This window comes from Arachis stenosperma, chromosome 5 (genome assembly GCF_014773155.1).
Source record: "Arachis stenosperma cultivar V10309 chromosome 5, arast.V10309.gnm1.PFL2, whole genome shotgun sequence".
Lineage (NCBI taxonomy): Eukaryota > Viridiplantae > Streptophyta > Magnoliopsida > Fabales > Fabaceae > Arachis > Arachis stenosperma.
In genome coordinates, this window is record NC_080381.1 from 28,685,451 (window position 1) to 28,707,043 (window position 21,593).

General features: G+C 33.4%; 2 protein-coding genes across 3 annotated transcripts; both read left to right on the plus strand.

The window, feature by feature from the left end:
- The first annotated feature begins 10,198 nt into the window (after positions 1-10,198).
- Positions 10,199-15,312, plus strand: LOC130980072 (potassium transporter 6-like). 2 transcript variants are annotated; one of them, XM_057903696.1, is made up of 9 exons: positions 10,199-10,396; positions 10,699-10,816; positions 11,033-11,522; positions 11,658-11,711; positions 12,820-13,080; positions 13,178-13,230; positions 13,404-13,527; positions 13,626-13,880; positions 14,098-15,312. In XM_057903696.1, exons 2-9 carry the CDS (start codon positions 10,781-10,783, stop codon positions 15,165-15,167), a joined length of 2,343 nt encoding a protein of 780 aa, XP_057759679.1. In that variant the 5' UTR covers positions 10,199-10,396; positions 10,699-10,780; the 3' UTR covers positions 15,168-15,312. The 2 variants fall into 2 exon arrangements, with proteins under 2 accessions (XP_057759679.1, XP_057759678.1); XM_057903695.1 differs by lacking the exon at positions 10,199-10,396 and having other exon boundaries at positions 10,422-10,816.
- A 1,762-nt stretch (positions 15,313-17,074) lies between these two features.
- LOC130980635 (protein FAR-RED IMPAIRED RESPONSE 1-like) lies at positions 17,075-19,144 on the plus strand. Its single transcript, XM_057904295.1, has 5 exons — positions 17,075-17,406; positions 17,544-17,947; positions 18,056-18,360; positions 18,679-18,957; positions 19,037-19,144. Exons 1-5 carry the CDS (start codon positions 17,075-17,077, stop codon positions 19,142-19,144), a joined length of 1,428 nt encoding a protein of 475 aa, XP_057760278.1.
- The last annotated feature ends 2,449 nt before the right edge of the window (positions 19,145-21,593 follow it).

A 21,593-nucleotide genomic window follows, 5' to 3' on the forward strand; every position in this document is an offset into this window, starting at 1 on the left:
AATGCTTTCTTATTTGGTAAGTAAAGCTTGTCCAGTGCAAAAAGGTAAAAATAGAGTCAAGATAAATTCTTTTATGTTTAAAAAAATTTTAATTATTCTATTAATTTTTATAATTTTATTAAATTTTTAATTAAAATTTTGTATTTTTTAATTAAATCTTTACATTATTTTTAATTTTATAATTAGATTTTTTTTAGTATAAAAATATTAAAGTTAATTAAATATTTGTTTGTAAATTAAAGATATTCACAATTAAGAATCTAACTAGATCTTTAATCACATATTTTTTTAAAAAAATATTCTATTAATTTTAATATTTTTGACATGTAAATGACCTAATTATAAAATTAAAAGTAATATAGAGACCCAATTAAACGAAAAAAAAATATAGAGACCTAATTAAAAATAAACTAACAAAATAATTAAACCTTTAAAAAAACTCAAATATTTATGTTATTTATAGATAATATCTTTAGAATAATGTATTATAATATTTTATCAATAATCATTCCATAAGGTATAAGTTCTATTTGATTTGTTCTAAACCATTATTTATTTCTTTTGAAGTTTATTTTATTCAAAATTAAATTTTTTATTTAAAACGGTAGGTTTTATATTTATTTTATTTGTGCTTCTTAATATTTGAAAATATTATTCTTTATTATTTAATGGATAACTTTTTATCTTTAGAAAAAATATTTTTTAAATATAATATCTACATAATGTTAAATCTTTTTAATTTACTCCTAATAATAATATAATCCAAATTGTGAAATAGTTTACAAAAGAAAAATTATGTTATACTACTTATATATATAACACAATAAATATTTCTAAGATAAATTTTGTATTATTTTAAATTTTTGTTAATTATTTTATAACTATATTATATATATATATATATATATATATATATATATATATATTAAAAATTAATTATCCATATAAAATATATGTATCTACATAGTGACTGATATTTTGTGTATACGTAATATTTTTTATTTTAATATAAAATATATAAAAATAAAAAACTATATGTATATATACTAAAAATTAATTATCAAATTAATAATTATATATATATATATATATTTATACATAATTTTTATTTAAATAATTAATTACTAGAATAATTAAATTTATTATAATAAGAATAAGTAAACTTACTTATACTAGTGTAATAAATTTGTTTACGAGATATTAAATTAAATACATGTTTTATATAGTATTTATTAGTGATTAATTTTTAATATATAGATAATATGATTGATTTATTTAAAAAGAATATTTATATTTTTATATATTGAATCTTTTAGGCTACATTTGTTTATAAAGATAGGATATTGAAATAAAAATACAAAAATATAAAATTATGTTTAATAGGTGAGATATGGACAGAAATATTATGTCCTAAGACGTTCAATTAGTGTATTTTGTGTCTTTTCTGTCAGAAAGAACAAAGACATTAGACGGAGACACAACTTAATTTTTTTCTTTTATTATTACAATCAAATTTTTATAATTATATTTTTTATCATTTTATTTTTTGTTCTAAATTTTGTATGAAAAAAAATAAGGTAAATCAGAATTTTTATTGCTTGTTTTATCTTAGATTCAATTTATCACCAAATAAAATATAAAAATACTAATTTTTTGTGTCTCTGTTTTATATATCATATTCTAATATCTTGTATTATATATCTTATTCTTAAAACCAAACATAAGCTTAAATACTAAAATTACTATGCTAATATGCTAATATGCCACTTTATCCCCTCTATTTTATTGACATATGGAGGAATATTATAACATTATTCTCTTCTCTTATCATCAATTACACTAAAAAATAGAGCAAAAATCAATTTTTGATCTCTAATCATTTACAAAATGAAAATTGTGCTCCTTAACAATTTTAAAATCACAATTCATCTTTAACTATTTGCGTATTCGTTCAATCCAATCCCTATACAACTGGTTGACAATAGCTCACACATTGATGTGTATTCATCTTGTGAGTGTGGTTGGTATTTTATGTTTTTTTTGTTAATTTAGTTTCTAAGATTTGATGGTGGTTAAGTTAGGTTAGAATTTTGTATCAATGTTCTATTTTAACTTGATGAAACAGGACTACGATAAATGATGGTTATAATGTTAAAAAATAGGTATTTAGTGGTGTTGATTTTTTTTATGATGTATCAGTAGTTCACAAAAATCTGTTTAGGTTAAGGGGGACTATGAAGTAATCGTTTTTGAATTTTCTGTAGTTGGAAGAGATGATAGACATTATGTTTCATCGTAGGGGTGACTTCAAAAAAAATAAAGAAAGGATGATGGTATATTCTCCAGATAATAAAACTTATTTAGGTGATCTAGATGTGGATACTCTAGATGTCTTTTACCTGAAGAACTACCATAAGAAGTTTAGATATAATGAGATAAAGCAATGCTGGTGGCATGTACCTAGAAAAGCTTTGGAGAATGGGTTGAAAAACTTGAATAACGACAAAGAACTAAGAGAGATGGTGAATTATGTTAAGAAAAATGATGGAGTAATTGATGTATATTTGGAGTACAGAGTGTTATTTTCAGAGATTTTAGAAGGCAATGAAGTAGTTGTCTACTTAGATGATGATGATGCAAAAGGGTGCAATGCTAATACAAATCTTCTTATGGACTCTCCTCAAATGAGAATTATGCACTCATGGTTATTCCCATCACCAATGATAAGTTCAATCCACCAATACTATTTATGGATCCAACACACATTAATTCTAACTCCATTAAGAAGAATTCTCTAAAAAGAATACAAATATCACTTTTAAAAACCAAAGTTTCAACTAAGATCAAAGTTAAGCAAATCAAGCCCACCATAAGCATCCAGCCACTAACCCTATGAAGTCCACCCACACACACCAAGTCAGATAAGTCCAATAAGCCCAAATAGCCCAACAAATCTAGCATATCTAGGAGACCCTATACAAGGTCTATTTTCAGAATATTGAAGAGCCAAATTTTTAATAATGAAATTTTTTGAAGTGTCTTCTGACTCTTATGAAAGTGCAGAAAATAATTTTTTTTATGCCAACTTTTAATGTAGACAGCTCCTCTGAATTTGATACTACAAGAAAAGATGTCAAAATTGGAAATAAGAGTAGGGTGAGCAAGGTCTGAAAAAATAAGAAAGAGAAAAATGTTGGTACTCTATCTAAAGAGAAGGAGAAGATCCTGATTGAAGTTGATGCATTAGTCAAGAAGTTAGTGATGATGAAGTAGATCTTGGTTTTGTTGGTAATTTTGTTGAAGGTGTAGATTCTGAAGCTAATTCATGGCTCTCAGAGAAGATGAAGACTCTCCTAAATTCATAAGATGAACTAGAAGACAATGATTTTGATGATGCATGTCCTGCCAGTGTTTACGGAGGGTGCAAGATTTGGAAAATTACATCTTGAGGTTGGTATGAAGTTTGGCACCAAGTGAGAGTTTAGAAAAGTTGTTCGAGAATACACAATTCAATAAAGTAGCCATATATTTCTTGTGAAGAATGATAGCATAAGGTACAAGGCAGTTTGAAACGTTAAGGAATGTCCTTGGGTGATTTATGTATCAAGAGACCATGAGGATACTTGTTGGCAAATCAAAATCTTTAACGATGACCGCACATGTCTCTGAGAGGATAAAAATAGGACTACTAATAGAAATTGGGTTTGAAACAAGCTTGTGAAGAAGATTAAGAAATATCCTAACTTCAGATATTGAGAAACTACGACTTACTTATTTCAGGACACGATTTGATTTGACACTAAACAAAAACTCAATTTCAAGGACTTTGATAAATGCTAGAAATGTAGTGTATGATAATGAAAAAGAATTACATAAGATGGTTAGGGACTATGGCTTGACTTTGCTGAAAACTAATCTCAATTTAACAGTGCAAATATGTACCATACCTTAACCAAATGTCTTTGAGAAAATATATATGTGCTTGAGTGGCTGTAAAGATAGATTCAAAGCTCGTTGTCAGTCTTTTAATTGAATTAGATGGAGCATTCCTCAAGACTCAATTTGGTGAAAAGATTTTGTCAGCGATCAGATAGGATGCTAATATCATATCTATGTCATAGCTTGGGCAATTGTGAACATAGAGAATAAGGAGAACTAGAAGTGATTTCTTGAATTACTGTATCTATACTTGCAACACTACAAAGACAATGACTGGTGCTTTATACCAGATATGCAAAAGATAAAGATACATCTTCAAGAAATATTAATCCTATTGTAAGCTATGTCAATATTTAATTGCTATTATAATTAAACTACTTGTATTATTGTCATTGTATATGGCTGAGAGTATGTAAGCCATATGGGACTAAGTTAGACGTTCGGATTAAACATGAGGGACTTTTATGGGTATCAAATATCAATCTCAGGGACTATTATGTGTATACATTTAAGTGAGTTCTCTATGACTACTGAATTTTACTATATTTATAGTTTTCAGGGATTAATTGGAGCAGTTTAAGAGGTGATGCTTCGGATGCATTATCTTTCCTACATTTGATATTTATGGAGAAATTCAACAAGCGTTGGAAGGACTTGCAACTAAAGAGACTTTTGTTGGAATGTTCAAGGGTAACAACATATCTAAGAATTCATGGATAGAATGAAAAAAAATAAAAAAAAATTGAATAAGCATGCATGGACATATTTAGATAAATGGCCAATGGAGGCATGAACTAAGAGCTCATTCAGCCATAAACCAAAATTGGACAACATATATAATAATGCATATGAGATATTCAATGCAAAGATTAAGGATGCAAGAGCAAAACCTATAATAATATTGTTGGAGAAAGTTAGAATGTTTGTAATGCGAATTATACCTAAGAACAAAGTGAAACTAAACAATCATATTGGGGTCCTTACACCAATTATAAAGAGTAGGTTGAAAAAAGTCAGAAAAAAAATTTAAAAATTATAATTGAGTTAATTTTGATAGGAGATAATGGATATAAAAATTGAGGTTCATAGACACCCAACTAACCATGTGGTAGACTTAGAAAAAAAGGTTGTGTACCTGCCAATTCTAAATACTAACCGATCATTTACTTTATTTTTGCAATGTATCGTAACTAATTCTTTAAAAAGTATATTATTAAACATGTTGTAAAACATCTTGGTTGTTGCTCATATGTAGGTATTCCTTGTGTGCATGCATGTGCTGCACTCTCTCTAGTTAACACGTCACCAAAATAATTTTGTCAGAGATAGATAATCACAGAGACATACAAAAAATCATCACATTAATTTCATTTCTGGCCAACCATTATGGAAGAAAGAAGAGGAATATAACAGGCCTCATACACCAAAGATTAAAAAAAAAACCAGAAAAACTCCAGATAAAGAGAAGGATGGATGTAGATGAAAAAGGTGGAGGAGAGTCTAAGAAGACAAAATCTGATTCCAAACTTGACAGTAATATTGGAGATAAGATTCATCTAAAGAGGCAATTAGAGAGATTTACATGTAGCTTCTGTGAAAAAAGAGATACAAGGAGAGATTACAAAAAAAGGGTGGTTGATGCTGTTGCAGCAGCTACTGCTGCTAAGAACAAGAAAATGAAAACATGCACTGCTACATATGACCAACCAATTGAGCAACTTAAAGATGATTGTGACCAAGGTACTAGAAACAATGAGCATATTCTGCAACCTTCTGTGAAGGTACTAGCCAGTTCTAATGCAAACCTGTGGAGATTGATTTATCTCAGCCTACATACTGTCTCTAAATTAGAAAATTCTCAACAGATATCCAAAAATTCTAGTACACAATTTTATGTGATTCATTTGAATGCTCATTTAATTTTTAATAATTTTTTTTAATGATCTAGGTGGCTAGACATATCAGGCCATCAAAGTTGCTACCAAGAAAAAGATATTCTCTACAACCAATTTTTGGCCCAGTTAATGTCATGCAATGTGCTAGTTTAGGGACAACATAAAGACTTGCCAAGTTCATGAAATTTGTTCGAACTCTAGGATTTAAGTCTCCAAAAAAGAAGAATGAAAGGTTTTAACTTAATGTGTATAGAACTTCTGTTTTGATTTAAAATTAGGTATAAAACATTAATTATAGAAGGATGTATAGTCATTTATGTTTTGTTATGAAAATCTTTAACTATGGCTACTTTATTCTAATACACTTTTTGATTGAGTGATTTAGGTTTAAAACTTGGTATAAGATATTAATTTCATGTTTTATGGTTGTTTTAATTACTCATGTTGCCTTTTTTAGCATACTATTACTCTTGGTACATTCCATAAACAAACACAAATACATTCAATTCATAATTAATCAATTTTTCATTTCATCAACAAACACCAATCATCAATTTTTATCTTCATAATTACATTTTCATTTTTTCATTCATCATTCATTTAATGAATACAAGATAACCACCACCAACTTATTTCACTCATGATTTATAATACAGGATCACAATCAACACTATCAATATAGGTATAACTAGTACTAACAACTAATAAATCAATTTTTGATTCCGGAATCTTTCTCCAACCTCCCAAGCCTCCAATCAAAGATCATCTTCATTTCATGATTGTCTCTATAAGATTTTAGTCTTTTAACCATTTCATCCTGTTCAGTATCCGTCCACACAAAAAGTTTACACCGTCTTTTTTCACATGTCTGTAATCAAGCAAAGATATAACATGTTCAAATCTCAGAGAAGAACAAAAAAAGTGTGAGGGAAGAACAATGATAACAACAAAGATAATAACGATAACTTACATTATAATTGGGACAACCAAAAAATTATTTGTTTAGATTTGAATCTTTTTAGACCACTTGAGAACTAGACGACAGCCACAACCGCACCATTCTACCACCTGAAAGTTTTTGCTTCTATTTTGCATTCTCATCCAGTACTCACTTGATGGTAAATAGATATGTTAGGTTAGCGCAGCAATTACTGATTCATCACCGGAAAAATATCCAGAGACTATTATAGTGTTTGAAGCTGTATCTGAAAAATTATAATAATAAAATTAAAATCTCAAAAATCACATTGAATAATCGCTTGAATCTCAGAGATCATTGTGGGACTTGCTTGAACTAACAACATTCATAATGAACAAAAAATAAGTAACATGAAAATTTTAATAAAAAACATGCTCAACCACCAAACTTGTTGAACCAGATTTAACATAAAATCACGAAGATAACCTCTTTGGCCTCTTCAACTTATTGTACCCGTCTAGCGTCCCTTATATTTTCTTTCAATTCTAATTTTTTTTCAAACCAGTCAGCCTTTTCTCATTTTTCAATTTACAATATTTAAAATTTTTAAAAAATTTTTCATTTTAACTGTGGCCTCAAATTAGAACACATAATCCATTCACTCACTTATAAATTTATTATTTATCCACTCAATCACAAACATTTTTCTTTTTAATAATTTTTAAAAAAGAAAATAGAAAATAAAGAATTAAATACAATTTAAGATTTAAATTTGATTGAAAATGCAAATGGATCAACGAAAATGAAAATGTCTTAAGCACCCAATCAAACATTAAAAAAGGAGAATAGTTACCTTGCTCCAATCCTATCTTATTAGAACCCCACTACTACACCTACATCTATGTTTTTATTTATTTTTGATATTCTAAAAATTTTGAGAAGAGAAAATAATATTTTTTATGCTTTTTTAATGTTTAATTAAGGATGTACATGGGTCGAGTGAAATCAAATTCGTCTTAACTCAGACCCGACTCTAAATAATAATCGAGTGTATTTTTAAAACTTTTACCAGACCCTTGACGCGATGAAATTACGCTACTTTTAGGCCATACTGAAACCGGATCTCAACCGGATGAAGTCCGGGTCTTGATAAATTTTATGTCCAAAATTATGATGCATTCATTTATAAAAAAAAATTTTTGAACAAGAGAGCTCAACACAATACAATGGAGCGACAAACGACTAAACTGCAAGTATTACCATATAAAGAAAAGAAAAATAAGAAATGAAATCAGACTATCCCCAGTGTCATTTCCGGCATTGCCATCAACAACAAAAGGGATCCAAATTATTTCACTCTCTACAACTAATTAAGGATCTCTCTGAAACACCTCTTCTGGACCACCTTCCTTGTTATTAAAAATTCGCTCATTTCTCTCTAACTAGACATTCCATATAACTGCAAAGAGCACATTATCCACTTGTTGCGCTCCTCCTTCCTGTTATCAACACATATCCAACTCTCAAAGTGTTCTTTTAGTGAGCCCGAAACAGACCACGATCTCTCAAAGTCGGAAAGCCATTGGCATCACACCTGCCAAGTAAACTCACAACCCAGAAACAAGTGGTGAATATGTTCAACGTCTCTTTTACATAATACACATGTGTTATCAGCATGACTAATAATTCCAAATCTAAGTAGTCTTTCTTTCGTATTTACTCTTCCTATCAAAGCAAACCAATAAATAACTCCACTCGTGACGGAACCAAACCTTTCCATATGGTTCTGGTAAAACTGTAGCTGGTGATATCCTTCGAAAGAATTTTTGACTACACTACTTGTACAAAATAGTTAGTTGAAAAAATTCCTTCCTTGTCAAACTTCCAAACAACTATGTCTTGCTTATTACATACTAGTTTTACAGGCCTTAAAGACTCATGCAAAAGATTCACTAATTCCAACTCCCATTGGTATAAGTCTCGCCTCCACTGAAGTTTCAAATCCACTCTAACCCATCCCAAAACCCACAATCCCCTATAACAGATCCTTTTTGGTTTGAAACAGAGAAAAGTCTTTGGAACCTCATCTTTAGCGACCCACTTTGTAGCCAGACATCTTCCCAAAATCGATTCCTCCTTCCATCACTCACCTCCAAAGACAACCCAACAATCATCTTATATACTTATTATAGAGAAGTTGATAACCATACTTGAACTTGAATTTGTCTATTAGTTCTAATTTCATGCTTATTTGATCTATTTTCTAATTCAACAAATGTCATTAAAAACAAAACAATAAGCTTATAATTAATATAACATAATATTAAAATTAATTTAAAACATATATATCTTTTTTAGTTCTCCTAGGGTGCACATGGGTCAGGTGAAGCTGGATTCGTCTTGATCCGAATCCGAACTTAAATAATGAAGGATCTATTTTTGAGACCCATATCCGATCCTAAACCCGATGAAGTCATACCAAATTAACTCCAAATCATTCGAGTCTGGACCGGATCTTCGAATCGGACCGGGTCATGTGTACCCCATGTTTAATGGATTTGGATCCTCTAAATTTTGAATTTTACTTTAGAGGAGGAAGTGTGATCTCTCACCATTTATTTCATAGGTGGGATCAAGAGAAAATATGAGAAAGAAACTATTCAAGAGTGAGAGATCACATTTTATTTTCTAAAGTAAAAATTCAAAATTTAAAGAAACCAAATTCATGTTTAACTGTGTGTGAGAAAAAAGAGAAGAGAATAAAAAAAGTGTTAGAAACAAGAGATCAAACTAAAGAAAATATTTTGTGTATTATTCAGTCTATTTAAGTTGTCAATTTAAGTTATCTGAAATAATATAATATAAAAGAGTATTTATGGATACTAAAAGAATTATAATAATAAAAACGTAATCTTTTATAATAAATATTTAGATAGATATACTAAATAATACTAATTGATCTTAATTATATTCTAACAAAAAATATTTTAAATAATAAAAATAAAAATTAAGTAAAAAAATAAAAATAAATTTACCTGAACATACCTGACATATCACCATGTAATTTATCGTCAAATAATTACAATTGCAGGGACTGAATTGAACGAATACACAAATGGTTGATGTTAAAATTGTTAAGGAACCCAAATGTCCATAATTTTAGTAATCGAAAATGGCTTTTACACTAAAAACTAACGCGAGACCCTCCAAACTCCAAACTCCAAAAGCAAAAACCTCTCACCAACCACGCCAATCAAACTTTGCTCAGTGTGTTTAGTTAAATTAGTTCTTTCCTGTTCCTAACTTTCTAGTTTCTATAGCGTGTGATAATTAATCACCGTAGACAAATTTCGTTAATCACTTTCACTTTGTCCAAAAACACACGCAAATAGTATAATAAAGCCTTCTAATTTGTTAATGTATTTATCAGTGCTTTGCATATAAGGTGTGGCTTTTTCTTTCTTGTTTGCTTCCTTCATTCAATGGTTGTTTGTTCTACTCACTGATAGCACCCCAACTAAGATACCATCCATTCTTTTCTCTTTTTTCAAGACTCTATTGGTGTCAATAAAATAATTTAAATTGACATTTCGTGTGAATCTTCCTGTTACTATTTGCACACTGGAGAAGGTGTTTTCTAAAGGTTGAATTTTTATTTTTTATATTTTGCTAGTCTTTTTTTAAAAATGGATTCCTTGAATTTGTTTAGAACCCCATCATGGATCTGGAGAGTTGCTTCATAGAGAGAGAATAAAATAATAAAAAATGGACAGCTTTTTTTCCGCACACAAAAATACACATATAGTATATATTAGTAATTAGTAATTAATATTCTCATTAATTTCTTTGTACATGAGAGCGTTTTTTTTTTTTTTTCTCTTTTTAGTTTTGTTTTCTTCTAAAAGTTTTTCCCTTTTTTACTTGAAACCGCGGAGTTTGTTTTAGCCATTGGACTCATTCATCATCATCAAAGAAGGAAAAAAAGAAAGAGAGAAAGAAATATGGTTCTTTGAGCTAAAGTGTGAGAATGGATCTTGAAGGTGGAACTCGTCGAAACTCAAAGGTGAGAGAAAGATTACAATTACATGGGCATGCTGAAAAACCAGCAAAGTTTCAATTTTTAACTTCATTTCATTCTGGGGTGTTTGTGAAAGATTCTGGTATTCTCGATTTGAATAACGTTGTTTTTAGTGGTTTATACAAAAATGTGAGGTTTCTTTAGTTTTTTAATTTTTTTTTTTCGTTTTCCTTTTGTTCTGTGATTTTTTTTTGTTTTCAGATAGAATCATGGAAGACGGTTCTGACTCTAGCATATCAGAGCCTCGGTGTTGTTTATGGTGATTTGAGCAATTCACCCTTATACGTATTTCGAAGCACTTTCTCTGATGAAGTTGGTGATGCTGTGCCCGTGGATAAGATCTATGGTGTGTTATCTCTGGTGTTCTGGACCTTCACTTTGGTTCCTCTGGTGAAATATGTGTTCATAGTGCTTAAGGCTGATGATAATGGAGAAGGTGGAACGTTTGCGCTTTACTCATTGCTGTGCCGCCATGCCAGGGTGAGTTCACTGCCAAATGTGCAGGTTGCAGATGAGGAACTCACAGAGTATAAGAAAGATTGTTATGGTGTGGCACCAGAGAGGAGCTTTGCATCAAGGCTCAAGTCAACTTTGGAGAAGCATAAGGTGCTTCAGAGGATTCTTCTTGTTCTTGCTTTGATTGGAACTTGCATGGTGATTGGTGATGGGGTCCTCACACCTGCTCTTTCTGGTGATTATTATTATTCTTCTTATGGCATCACAATTTCCCTTTTTCGTGTGTGTTTATTTATTCATTTTTGAAATGGAAAGTGTTGACCTTGTGTTTAGATTTAATTGATTGAGGGTTTTTGAAATTTTTGTGCAGTTTTCTCAGCTGTGTCAGGATTTGAGCTTTCAATGTCCCGAGAGCATCATAGGTGTAAGTTCAAAGATTTTCTTGTGCCTGGTCGTGCTTTTTGTTTTGTTGGTTTATAATTTAAAGAGACGGGTCATGGTTGAATACTCTCTGCATAGTTTTCTTGACCAAAGATCAAAAAGGAGCAAAATAGCAACAGTATTGACTTGCACCTGTTTGACTTTAATTTTTCCTTCTTTTTTTCCCCTTCTTTTCCCCCCCTCCCAAATCATAGCTAAACTCATTTCTTCTTCGGTAAATTTTGTTTGATTAACTGGTAATTTATCCTCTTGCCCGGGTCATCTTGCCGACTTGTCTTAATTCTATTGATGGAGTACGCATTGATGGCTCGAAGTCACCAGAAGAACCTTTTGTTTGGGAGCCAAAAGGAGAAAAAAAAAAAGGCTTAAGAGAGAGCTCTCTTGTGAAGTTGGTATGAATAGGAATAGCAGTTTACTATTCAGGAATTGGGATAGAACTTGCTTGTCCTTCACTTTCACTATAATATTTGCCTATTTGGTATCAATAGGGGGAAGGGATGGGGATATATTAAGCCTAGCACTGTCGGAAGGGAGGAGAGCGAGGGATTTCTCTTTAGGCAGGAAACTTTGGCAAAAGTGTAAATTGTAGAAAGAGCTTTCGGTTTATGTGTGTTGTGCCAATTATTGACTATTGAGGGTGATCAGGACCAGGGATTGGAGGGAAGTGAAACCGTACCCCTGGCTGAATTGGTTGCTTGGATACCTGGATCAGTAGTCTAGAAAGCGTGGCCGTTACACTTGGCCAAGTATGTCTCTGAACTCTAGGTAAGCAAGGTCAGTTGGTCAGCATGCCTGGATACAAAAACTTCATTAGGGACTAATCAGGATATTGCGTTTGTTATGCACTTGTCTGTGACAGATATTTGTAACCTGGAAAGTCAACCCTGTATTGTGATCCTTTGTAGAAATGCCTTGGGCAATATATTTAACATAGGAATATAAGACTCGAGTCTGATATGATAAGTTTGCAAGTTTCTGTTCTTTTGTTTGCATGTAGAATTTGAATTTCAATACTACTGTGTTCCTTTATGTGGAGCAAGTTGCATATTTGTCACTAATAGTACTTGCAATTGAAACTTAATACCTGGCAGATGTAGAAGTTCCGGCTGCATGCATCATATTGATAGGCTTGTTTGCCCTTCAACACTACGGCACACACAGGGTTGGCTTCTTATTTGCTCCTATCGTCATCACGTGGCTTTTCTGCATCAGTGCCATTGGTGTATATAACATATTTCACTGGAACCCTCATGTATACAAAGCACTCTCTCCATATTATGCATTCCAATTTTTGAGGAACTCTCAGAAAGGAGGTTGGATGGCCCTTGGTGGAATTTTGCTATGCATAACAGGTTTGAATATGATTGGTAACTTCAATTATATGCCAATGTTTTCTTTGTAAAAAAATTTTATGTCAACATTCACACGATTTTGGTTGCATTTATACAGGATCAGAAGCGATGTTTGCTGATCTTGGACACTTCTCACAATTATCAATCAAGGTATATACTGTTTGGGTTTTGTTCGCATTTGATATAACCGAATATACAACAGTAGTTAAAGACCCCAAAACACATCTAAGGTGTCAGAAAAAGGGGAGGTGCTGGAAGGGGTATGTGCCTCTCGGTGCTTTCGGAAATGCCTATTTTAATTTATGAATGTACAAATTCTGCAGATTGCTTTCACTTCCGTGGTTTATCCATCCCTGGTCCTTGCATATATGGGACAAGCTGCTTATTTATCCAGGAATCATGTAGTTCGGCAAGAGTATCACTTCGGATTTTATGTATCTGTACCAGGTATGTAGTATGGCTCCTATGTTTTGAGGGCGAGAGAGGTAGTAGATGGCGGAGGAGTTGCCAAGCTAATTCACAGCTTTCATACTTTTACCTTGCAGAGAAATTAAGGTGGCCGGTTCTAGTGATAGCCATACTCGCGGCTGTTGTTGGAAGCCAAGCCATCATCACGGGGACTTTCTCAATTATCAAACAATGCTCCGCATTAAGTTGCTTTCCGCGAGTCAAAGTGGTTCACACATCATCTAAAATTCATGGCCAGATATATATCCCCGAGATCAATTGGCTACTGATGCTCTTGTGTTTGGCCGTGACTATTGGTTTCCGAGACACAAGGCGTTTGGGTAATGCGTCAGGTATGCATGACAATGATTGCGAATCGCTTGTACATTGATGTTACAGAACCTACTGAATCAAGATTTTTTTGTAATATGCAATCACAATAATTTCATGTAGTGTTGACTCGTACCTAATTTGCATGATCTTACTGAACATAAAGTAGAATTTGATAACTTTGTATAATATCTGTTTTATTCAGACAAGAATCTGACAGACTTCGCATTCACGCGACAGGTTTGGCAGTTATTACAGTGATGCTCGTTACCACGTGTTTGATGTCTCTGGTTATAGTTCTGTGCTGGCACCAGAATGTTCTCCTTGCACTTGGATTTGTTTTCATATTTGGCACCATCGAGGCGCTCTTCTTCTCGGCTTCTCTCGTCAAGTTTCTAGAAGGAGCATGGGTACCTATTGTATTGGCATTTGTATTTATGACTGTCATGTATGTTTGGCACTATGGCACGCTCAAGAAGTATGAATTTGACGTCCAAAACAAGGTTTCGATCAACTGGCTAGTCGGTATAGGTCCGAGCATAGGCATTGTTCGAGTGCGTGGGGTTGGTCTCATACACACTGAGCTAGTGTCCGGAATCCCTGCAATCTTCTCCCACTTTGTAACCAACCTGCCGGCGTTTCACCAGGTAGTTGTTTTCCTCTGCATCAAGCATGTGCCAGTTCCACACGTTAGACCGGAGGAACGGTTTCTAGTTGGTCGCGTAGGTCCAAGAGATTTCCGGCTCTACCGATGCATAGTCCGGTATGGGTACCGTGATGTCCACAAAGATGACATAGAGTTTGAGAACGATCTCATATGCAGCTTAGCCGAGTTCATAAAGACCGGAAGCACTGCATCAAACTCCACAAACGACGAGACTGAAAGCGACGACAAAATGGCAGTTGTTGGAACATGCTCTGGCCATACCATGATGATGAAAGAGGACAACTCGGATAATGCAGTCAATAACAATGCAGATGACTTGGCCGGAACATCGGAGCTAAAGGAGATAAAGTCGCCTGTGATCCAGCCGAAGAAGAAAAGGGTTAGGTTTTTCGTCCCAGAGAGCCCGAAGATCGACACCGGAATAATGGAAGAGTTGGAGGAGATAATGGAAGCTAGGGAAGCTGGGGTAGCTTACATTATAGGGCAATCACACATGAGGGCCAAAGCAGGGTCTAGCGTGTTGAAGAAATTTGGTATTAATGTTGTGTATGAATTCCTAAGGAGGAATAGTAGGTCATCCTCACTTGTACTTAGTGTGCCACATCAATCTTCTTTAGAAGTAGGGATGATGTACCAAATTTAATTTTTGGCAACATATAAGGATAGAGTTTTAATCAATGTACATATTTTGTTATCTAATGTGGATAGTCCAAATGCCACCACCCCATTAAAAGAGGTGGTGGAGGAAAAAGTACAAAGTTTTGGTTATTTTGTCCGCTTGCACTACATTGCATCATCTCTTGTTCACATCTCTCTCCCTTTCTCTTCCGGGAAAAGAAAAGGAAAAATAAAATGAAAATGTAAAGAAAAAAAAATTATGGAACATTGTGGAGAATTCTTTGGTGAAGTACCAAGGCTCTCATCATCCTTTTCCCCTTTCCGAGATGGAGGTGCACCAGCCATGTGGTTCATTGGTGGTGCACTTGTCATGTGAATTTATTTTGTTTTTGTTAATGTAGAGAAATAGGAAAAATAATTCATTGCTTTTATTTCATCCAAAAAATCGAAAAAATGTATTTAGAGAGATTTTTATTAGTTACTATTATAAATGCTAAGCTATTAAATATTAACAACTTGCATAAATGCTTAAGCTATTATCTACCAATTGCTAACTACATTTTGACTTTTAACACTTTTTTTTTCGAGCTTGATTATATAGATCATATATTCCAAGCTTGTTGCATAAGTAACTTATTCTAGAACCTCTTAAAAAGCTTAGTTGAGATATTTGTCAATTGGTCATTTGAATTTTGAACTAACAAAGATTATGATGATATTTTTAGATATGATCTCTTATATAGTAAAATGATTATCAATCTCAATGTGTTTAGTCCTCTCATGAAATATGGAATTAGAAATATGTTAAACTGCTTGATTGTTATACAAGAGTCATATACTTTATTTTTTCTATCAACGATGCTCCACATCCATACAAAAAACATAACCAAATCATCCAAGCATTTTTTTTAAACGCGCCTCCCCCTCCTTCCCTAAGTTATGTGAAATACACGCGCGCCCCCTCCCCCTCCTATTAACGTAACAGAATTACCTAAAACTTCTTCAACGTTTACAATCTGCATTGCAATTTTTGAATCTGCTCTGCTGCTCGTCGTTCTTCTTGCTATTCTTCTTCGTTTTCTTTTTCGATCTGTGGATTTATCTTCTTCGTTTTCATATTTCAATAGGCTATCAAAACAATGAATGATTCAACTTCAAATCAGTTGAATGAGAGCGCTTTGAATTATTCTTCTGAATCCCATCAACTGGACGAGGTTTGGATTATTCAATTTTGAATCGAATTGAATGGAATGCAATGGCTGAATTGAATTTATAATCTCTAAATTGTAGACACAGGTGTTTTGAATTTGATTTTATATATACAATGTTCAGTTCATTTAGCATTGTACATTGTTTTCGCTTTGATTTATATTTTCGATTCATTATGCAGACATTTGTTCAAATTTGAATTTATATAATGGACAATATTCCGTTCATTTAGTACTATACAATGGTTTCGCTTTAATAATGTGTTCGGTTCATTCTGCAGACAGTTGTTCGAATTTGAATTTATATAATGAACAATGTTTCGTTCATTTAGTATTATACAATCGTTTCGCTTTAATAATGTGTTCGGTTCATTTTGCAGTTCAGGTGTGTTGTGGATGAACAATTTGTCCCAAAGTTTGGGATGATTTTCAAGACACTAGAAGAAGCCGAAAAGTTCTACAAAAATTATTCCAAACTTACCGATTTTTCTACCAAAATAAGGAACACGACTCGGAAGGGAGACGAGATTAAGAATCAACTAATCGTATGCAGCAGAGAGGGGAGGTGAAAATCCAAGATATCTCCAACTCTGAAGACAGACCCCTCAACTGGCATAAACTGTCCAGCCAGATTTACGTACACATATTGAAGGACATCGGTCTTTGGACAATTTCCAAAATTGTTCTAAACCATTCACACCCCTGCTGTCTAAACTGAGCAGAGATGCTCAAACAACACAGTGAGCTAAGCATGTTCGTGCATCGCACCATCAAAAACAACGAGGAAGCCAGAATCAAACCGAGCAAAACTTACCAATCATTCGTAGCAGTAGCAGGCAGTCATTGGGAACAAAGTTTTATAGAAAAAGACGTGAGGAATTACATCACAAAGGAAGTACGAAATGTGTCTGAACAAGACAATGCCAAAGAATTTGGTAAGTACCTATTAAGAATGAAAGAAAAGAATCAAAATTTCTTTTTTGAGCTCAACCTCGAAGGCGATCACTCCATCAAAAATGCATTCTGGCCCGAAGCAAGAAGCAGGGCTGCATGCGAGTATTTTGGAGAAGATGTTGTTTCATTTGACACCACCTACAACACAAATAGATGTTCGGTTCACCGAAATTAAGTGTTAGGTTCACACAGGCAACACATTTCGGTTCATAACTATGCGAGAGTGTCTATTTTTGCAGGTACAATCTGGTTTTTGGTTCTTTTGTGGGAGTGAATCACCACGATCAGCCGACACTTCTTGGATGTGATCTGATAAAAAACAAGGACATCCAATCATTCAAATGGCTATTTGAGTGTTGGCTCCGTTGCATAGGAGGGAAGGCACCAAAAGGCATTCTCACTGACCAATGCGCATCGATGCAAAAGGCCATCGAGATGTGCATGCCAACAATAATTCACCGGTGGTGCATCTGGCACATCATGAAGAAAATCCCAAGCAAACTAAACGGCTACAAGCGATACGAAGAAATTAAACAAGAGATGAGCCACATCGTTTGGAACTCGTTTACAAAAGACGCACTCGACAGAAACTGGAACGATTTTGTCACAAAGTTTGGCGTCGGAGGCAATAAATGGCGCTCAGGTAACCGATGTTTTTTATTCGAATTATTTTGATGATGTTACTTTTTTTGTCAAAACGTGCACAGCTTTCGGTTTATATGGACTCATGTTTTTTATTCATTGTGCGAAGATTGCCATTTATGGATTCCAGTTTACCTGGATCACCACTTTTGGGTCGGGATGAGAAGCACACAAAGGAGCGAGAGCAGGCACGTATTTTTCAACAAGTTCATCACATGGAACAACTCCTTGATTCAATTTGTGAAGCAATACGATAATTGCCTAGCAAGCAGAGAGCAAAAAGAGAAAGAATTTGATGCTGCATATTTTCACACCATGATACCGTGCGCAACAAAACCAGTAATAGAGGACCAATTTCAGCACGTGTATACCCACGAGAAGTTCAGGGAAGTTCAAGGACAATTCAGAGGAAAGGTGAACTGCATCACAAGATCAATTCCAGCCTAGGTTTTACGACATACAAAGTCATAGAGCAGGTTTCTAACTCCTCATTCAACAAGTTTTTCGTCACCTACGTCACAGTATCACGAGAAGTAAAGTGTCAGTGCCTGTTCTTCGAGTCAAGGGGCGTACTGTGCCGCCATTTGTTAAGCGTCTTAAGCTTCGAGCGAGTAGATAAAGTGGCACCGAAATATATACTAGAATGCTGGAGCAAGAACATAAAGTGGAGGCACACACACATCAAGAGCAGCTAAGACGAGCCTCTAAAGATTCGACGATTTGGTGTTTTAGTCGCGTAATATTTGCGAATTTGCGTCAGAATCCGGGGAACTGACCGGAATTCTTCACCAAGATTTTGACAATGTCATAGCCGAGATACAAGAGTATCAAGCGAAAAGCAAAGGAAAAAGTTTGTTATCTCACGAAGAGGCGACATTGAGCGATGTGAACGACCTCCAAAGCCCGCCACGTGTGAGAACAAGAGGCCGCCCCAAGAACAGACTAGGATCCAACTTGGAAAAAAATATCTCAAACGCCTCAAAGAAAAAGAAAAAGCCAGCTCCAAGCGAGGTAACATTGATTTGCTTTCGATTGGGGAAAAATTCGTTTGTGTATTTTGTTAATATACGATTTATTTTGTCTTTTGCAGTTGAACCTTTTAGATGGTGGATCAACGATTCAGTCAAGCTCCAGCCTTTACAATGCACAGGATATGAATTATCCCGAAGAGGATTACAGGAGTTTTAGTTTTTATTAACATAAATTTCCTTTCAGATCATGAATGAGAAAATTTTGGTTCATTGAAGTTACAAGAGAGTTAATTTCTGATTGATGTTATTATTTACTGAATAGTCACCTTTTTGTTTTTCAAATTAGCTTTCTGAAATTGTTTATTGAATAGTCACTTTTTTGTTTATTGAATAGTCACTTTATTCTGTTATGTCAAAGAGTTCAGGTGTTTCTGAAACTGAATATTGATATATACATTTCTTTCAAATTAGCTTTCTACTATAGTGATATATGCACTTTTTCAGTTCATCTTGTTTATTAATTTCGGTTAATTTGTGTTTTTGGGACTCTTAATGTTTGATAAATATTCTCACTGTGAAACTAGAAAAAAAAAACAGCAACCAGACAATTCCAACAGATATATACATTAACATTAGATTTTTCATTAACATTAGATTTTCAATAACATTTACATTAATATTCACATATATACTTTAAAGAAGCAGTGTATACTTTTTTAAACAAGTTAAACAAAATAGTATTAATTACAACCAGTCAAACAAACTATGTCCTATTTACTATCTATATCCTCATATGTGAATTTACAAAAAAGACTGGATAGGGCAGTAGATGGCTTCGGGAGTCTTATGCCTTCAGTTGCCCGAATCACTTGGTCTCTGATTTTGTTCATTTTGTGCCACAGAATATTTGGACCATATTCGCGCCTGAAGGAATCAATTTCTTCCTACATATCAATTAAAAGGAATTAGTTACATAAGAAATAAACCCAACTGAAATAAGAAATGAAACAAATTTCATTAATTTAGAAATTACTTACTTGTGTCCAGTTTTTATATTGATAACTCTTCCCTTTTTTAATCTTTTGAGAATCAATTGTTTCAAACCATTTTATGACGTATATCCCGCAATCATAGCTAAGCAAAAAAATAAGTAAAATATGATTAATAGTATACAAAATAAAACACATTAAAAATAGCAATATAGCATAGGACTATTTTTACTTTGTTTGTTGACCACTGAGCCTGATATACTCTGCTTCTAATCCCTCTCCATCCTCTATTAAGGGTTTTGTCTCATCGTAAACCCTCATCTGGGAGACTATTAATCCCTGAAAAGGATATAAAAAGTAAGGATGAGGTAAATGTAAATCACCAACTACAACGAACTAAACTCCATTTCATGTTTGAACAAAACATAATAAACATTCAATCAGCAAGAAAAATATTTTTGCATGCAAATGAACTCAACTGAACACTTATGGATGAAGTCAATGTAAATCACCAACCCCAATGAACCGAATGCTATTTATCTTTGAATAATTTACAACAAAATATGCATGATGTAAATAACTTACAACAAATTTGCTCAGTTTAATTCTCAGGTCAGGTATTTCATCTTTCTTTTTGTTGACAGGCTAAAGCACATAGAATGCCGTCTTGTTCATATCGGCAATCCACAACCACCAGTGTCCTCCGTTGCAAATTGGCACAAACAGCTGAAATTTGGGAAAATGATAAAATATTTCAGTCTAAACGATAGCAAACAATAGAATTATCAAAGAAGTTTTAGAAATTACAACTTACAATTGGATGTGATGCCAGTTTTCATTTGTCAAGAAAACGGCGGTAGTGCGCATACTGATCAATATCGATTCGGTAGGCTTTGTTGGTATTTGGATCAATGTATTTCTCGCCATGGATTCCTAACATTAACATGTGCGAAATAAATCTCAGTGAAATCACAAATGAACCGAATTATTTATCAGAAATGGTAAATTACTCAGGGAATAAAAAATTTGGCTTACCACAATATCCGTCGGCACACGGTATATTTCTTCCTGAAACCGGAGACATTTTCTATCATTGAGAATCATACACATTGCATTGACCACCTACAGGAAGAAAATTTATGAGATATACGGTATAAGAGTCTTTAGAAAAATCATTAATGTTAACGTAATAGGCAAAAAATTTACCGTGTTTTCTATATCTTCTTCAGACATTAGAGATAAGAAATGATGTCTAAGCCCCTCCAAATGCGCTTCATGCTTCAAGACGAATATGGCGTCATATTCATTAGTAGTATCTTTGGTTTCCTTTAGATTTATCATCCAATGATAACACTTTTTCCTCAGCTCCTCCGTGATTTCTTTTTCTTTCTCTGAAGTTTTATACCCTGCAGCGGTTGTGAAGCTCGGCATGGCACTGGTTTCCTTAGCATATTTCAATGCCGCCGCCACTCCAACATCTATCACCACCTCTGCCAGGATTTCAAGTTATGTCACCGTCGGCTGAAAGGTCGGGGGAGTTGTTTGAGATGTTGGGAGACTTATCCTAAGGCTGAAGGAAGGTGCATCATCTTCCCAATTCCAAGGAGGAGGAGCACTGCAAGACGATAGAGGAAAATTTTAAATAATAATGAAAAAGCAATATCATATAACATGAAAGCTAATAAAA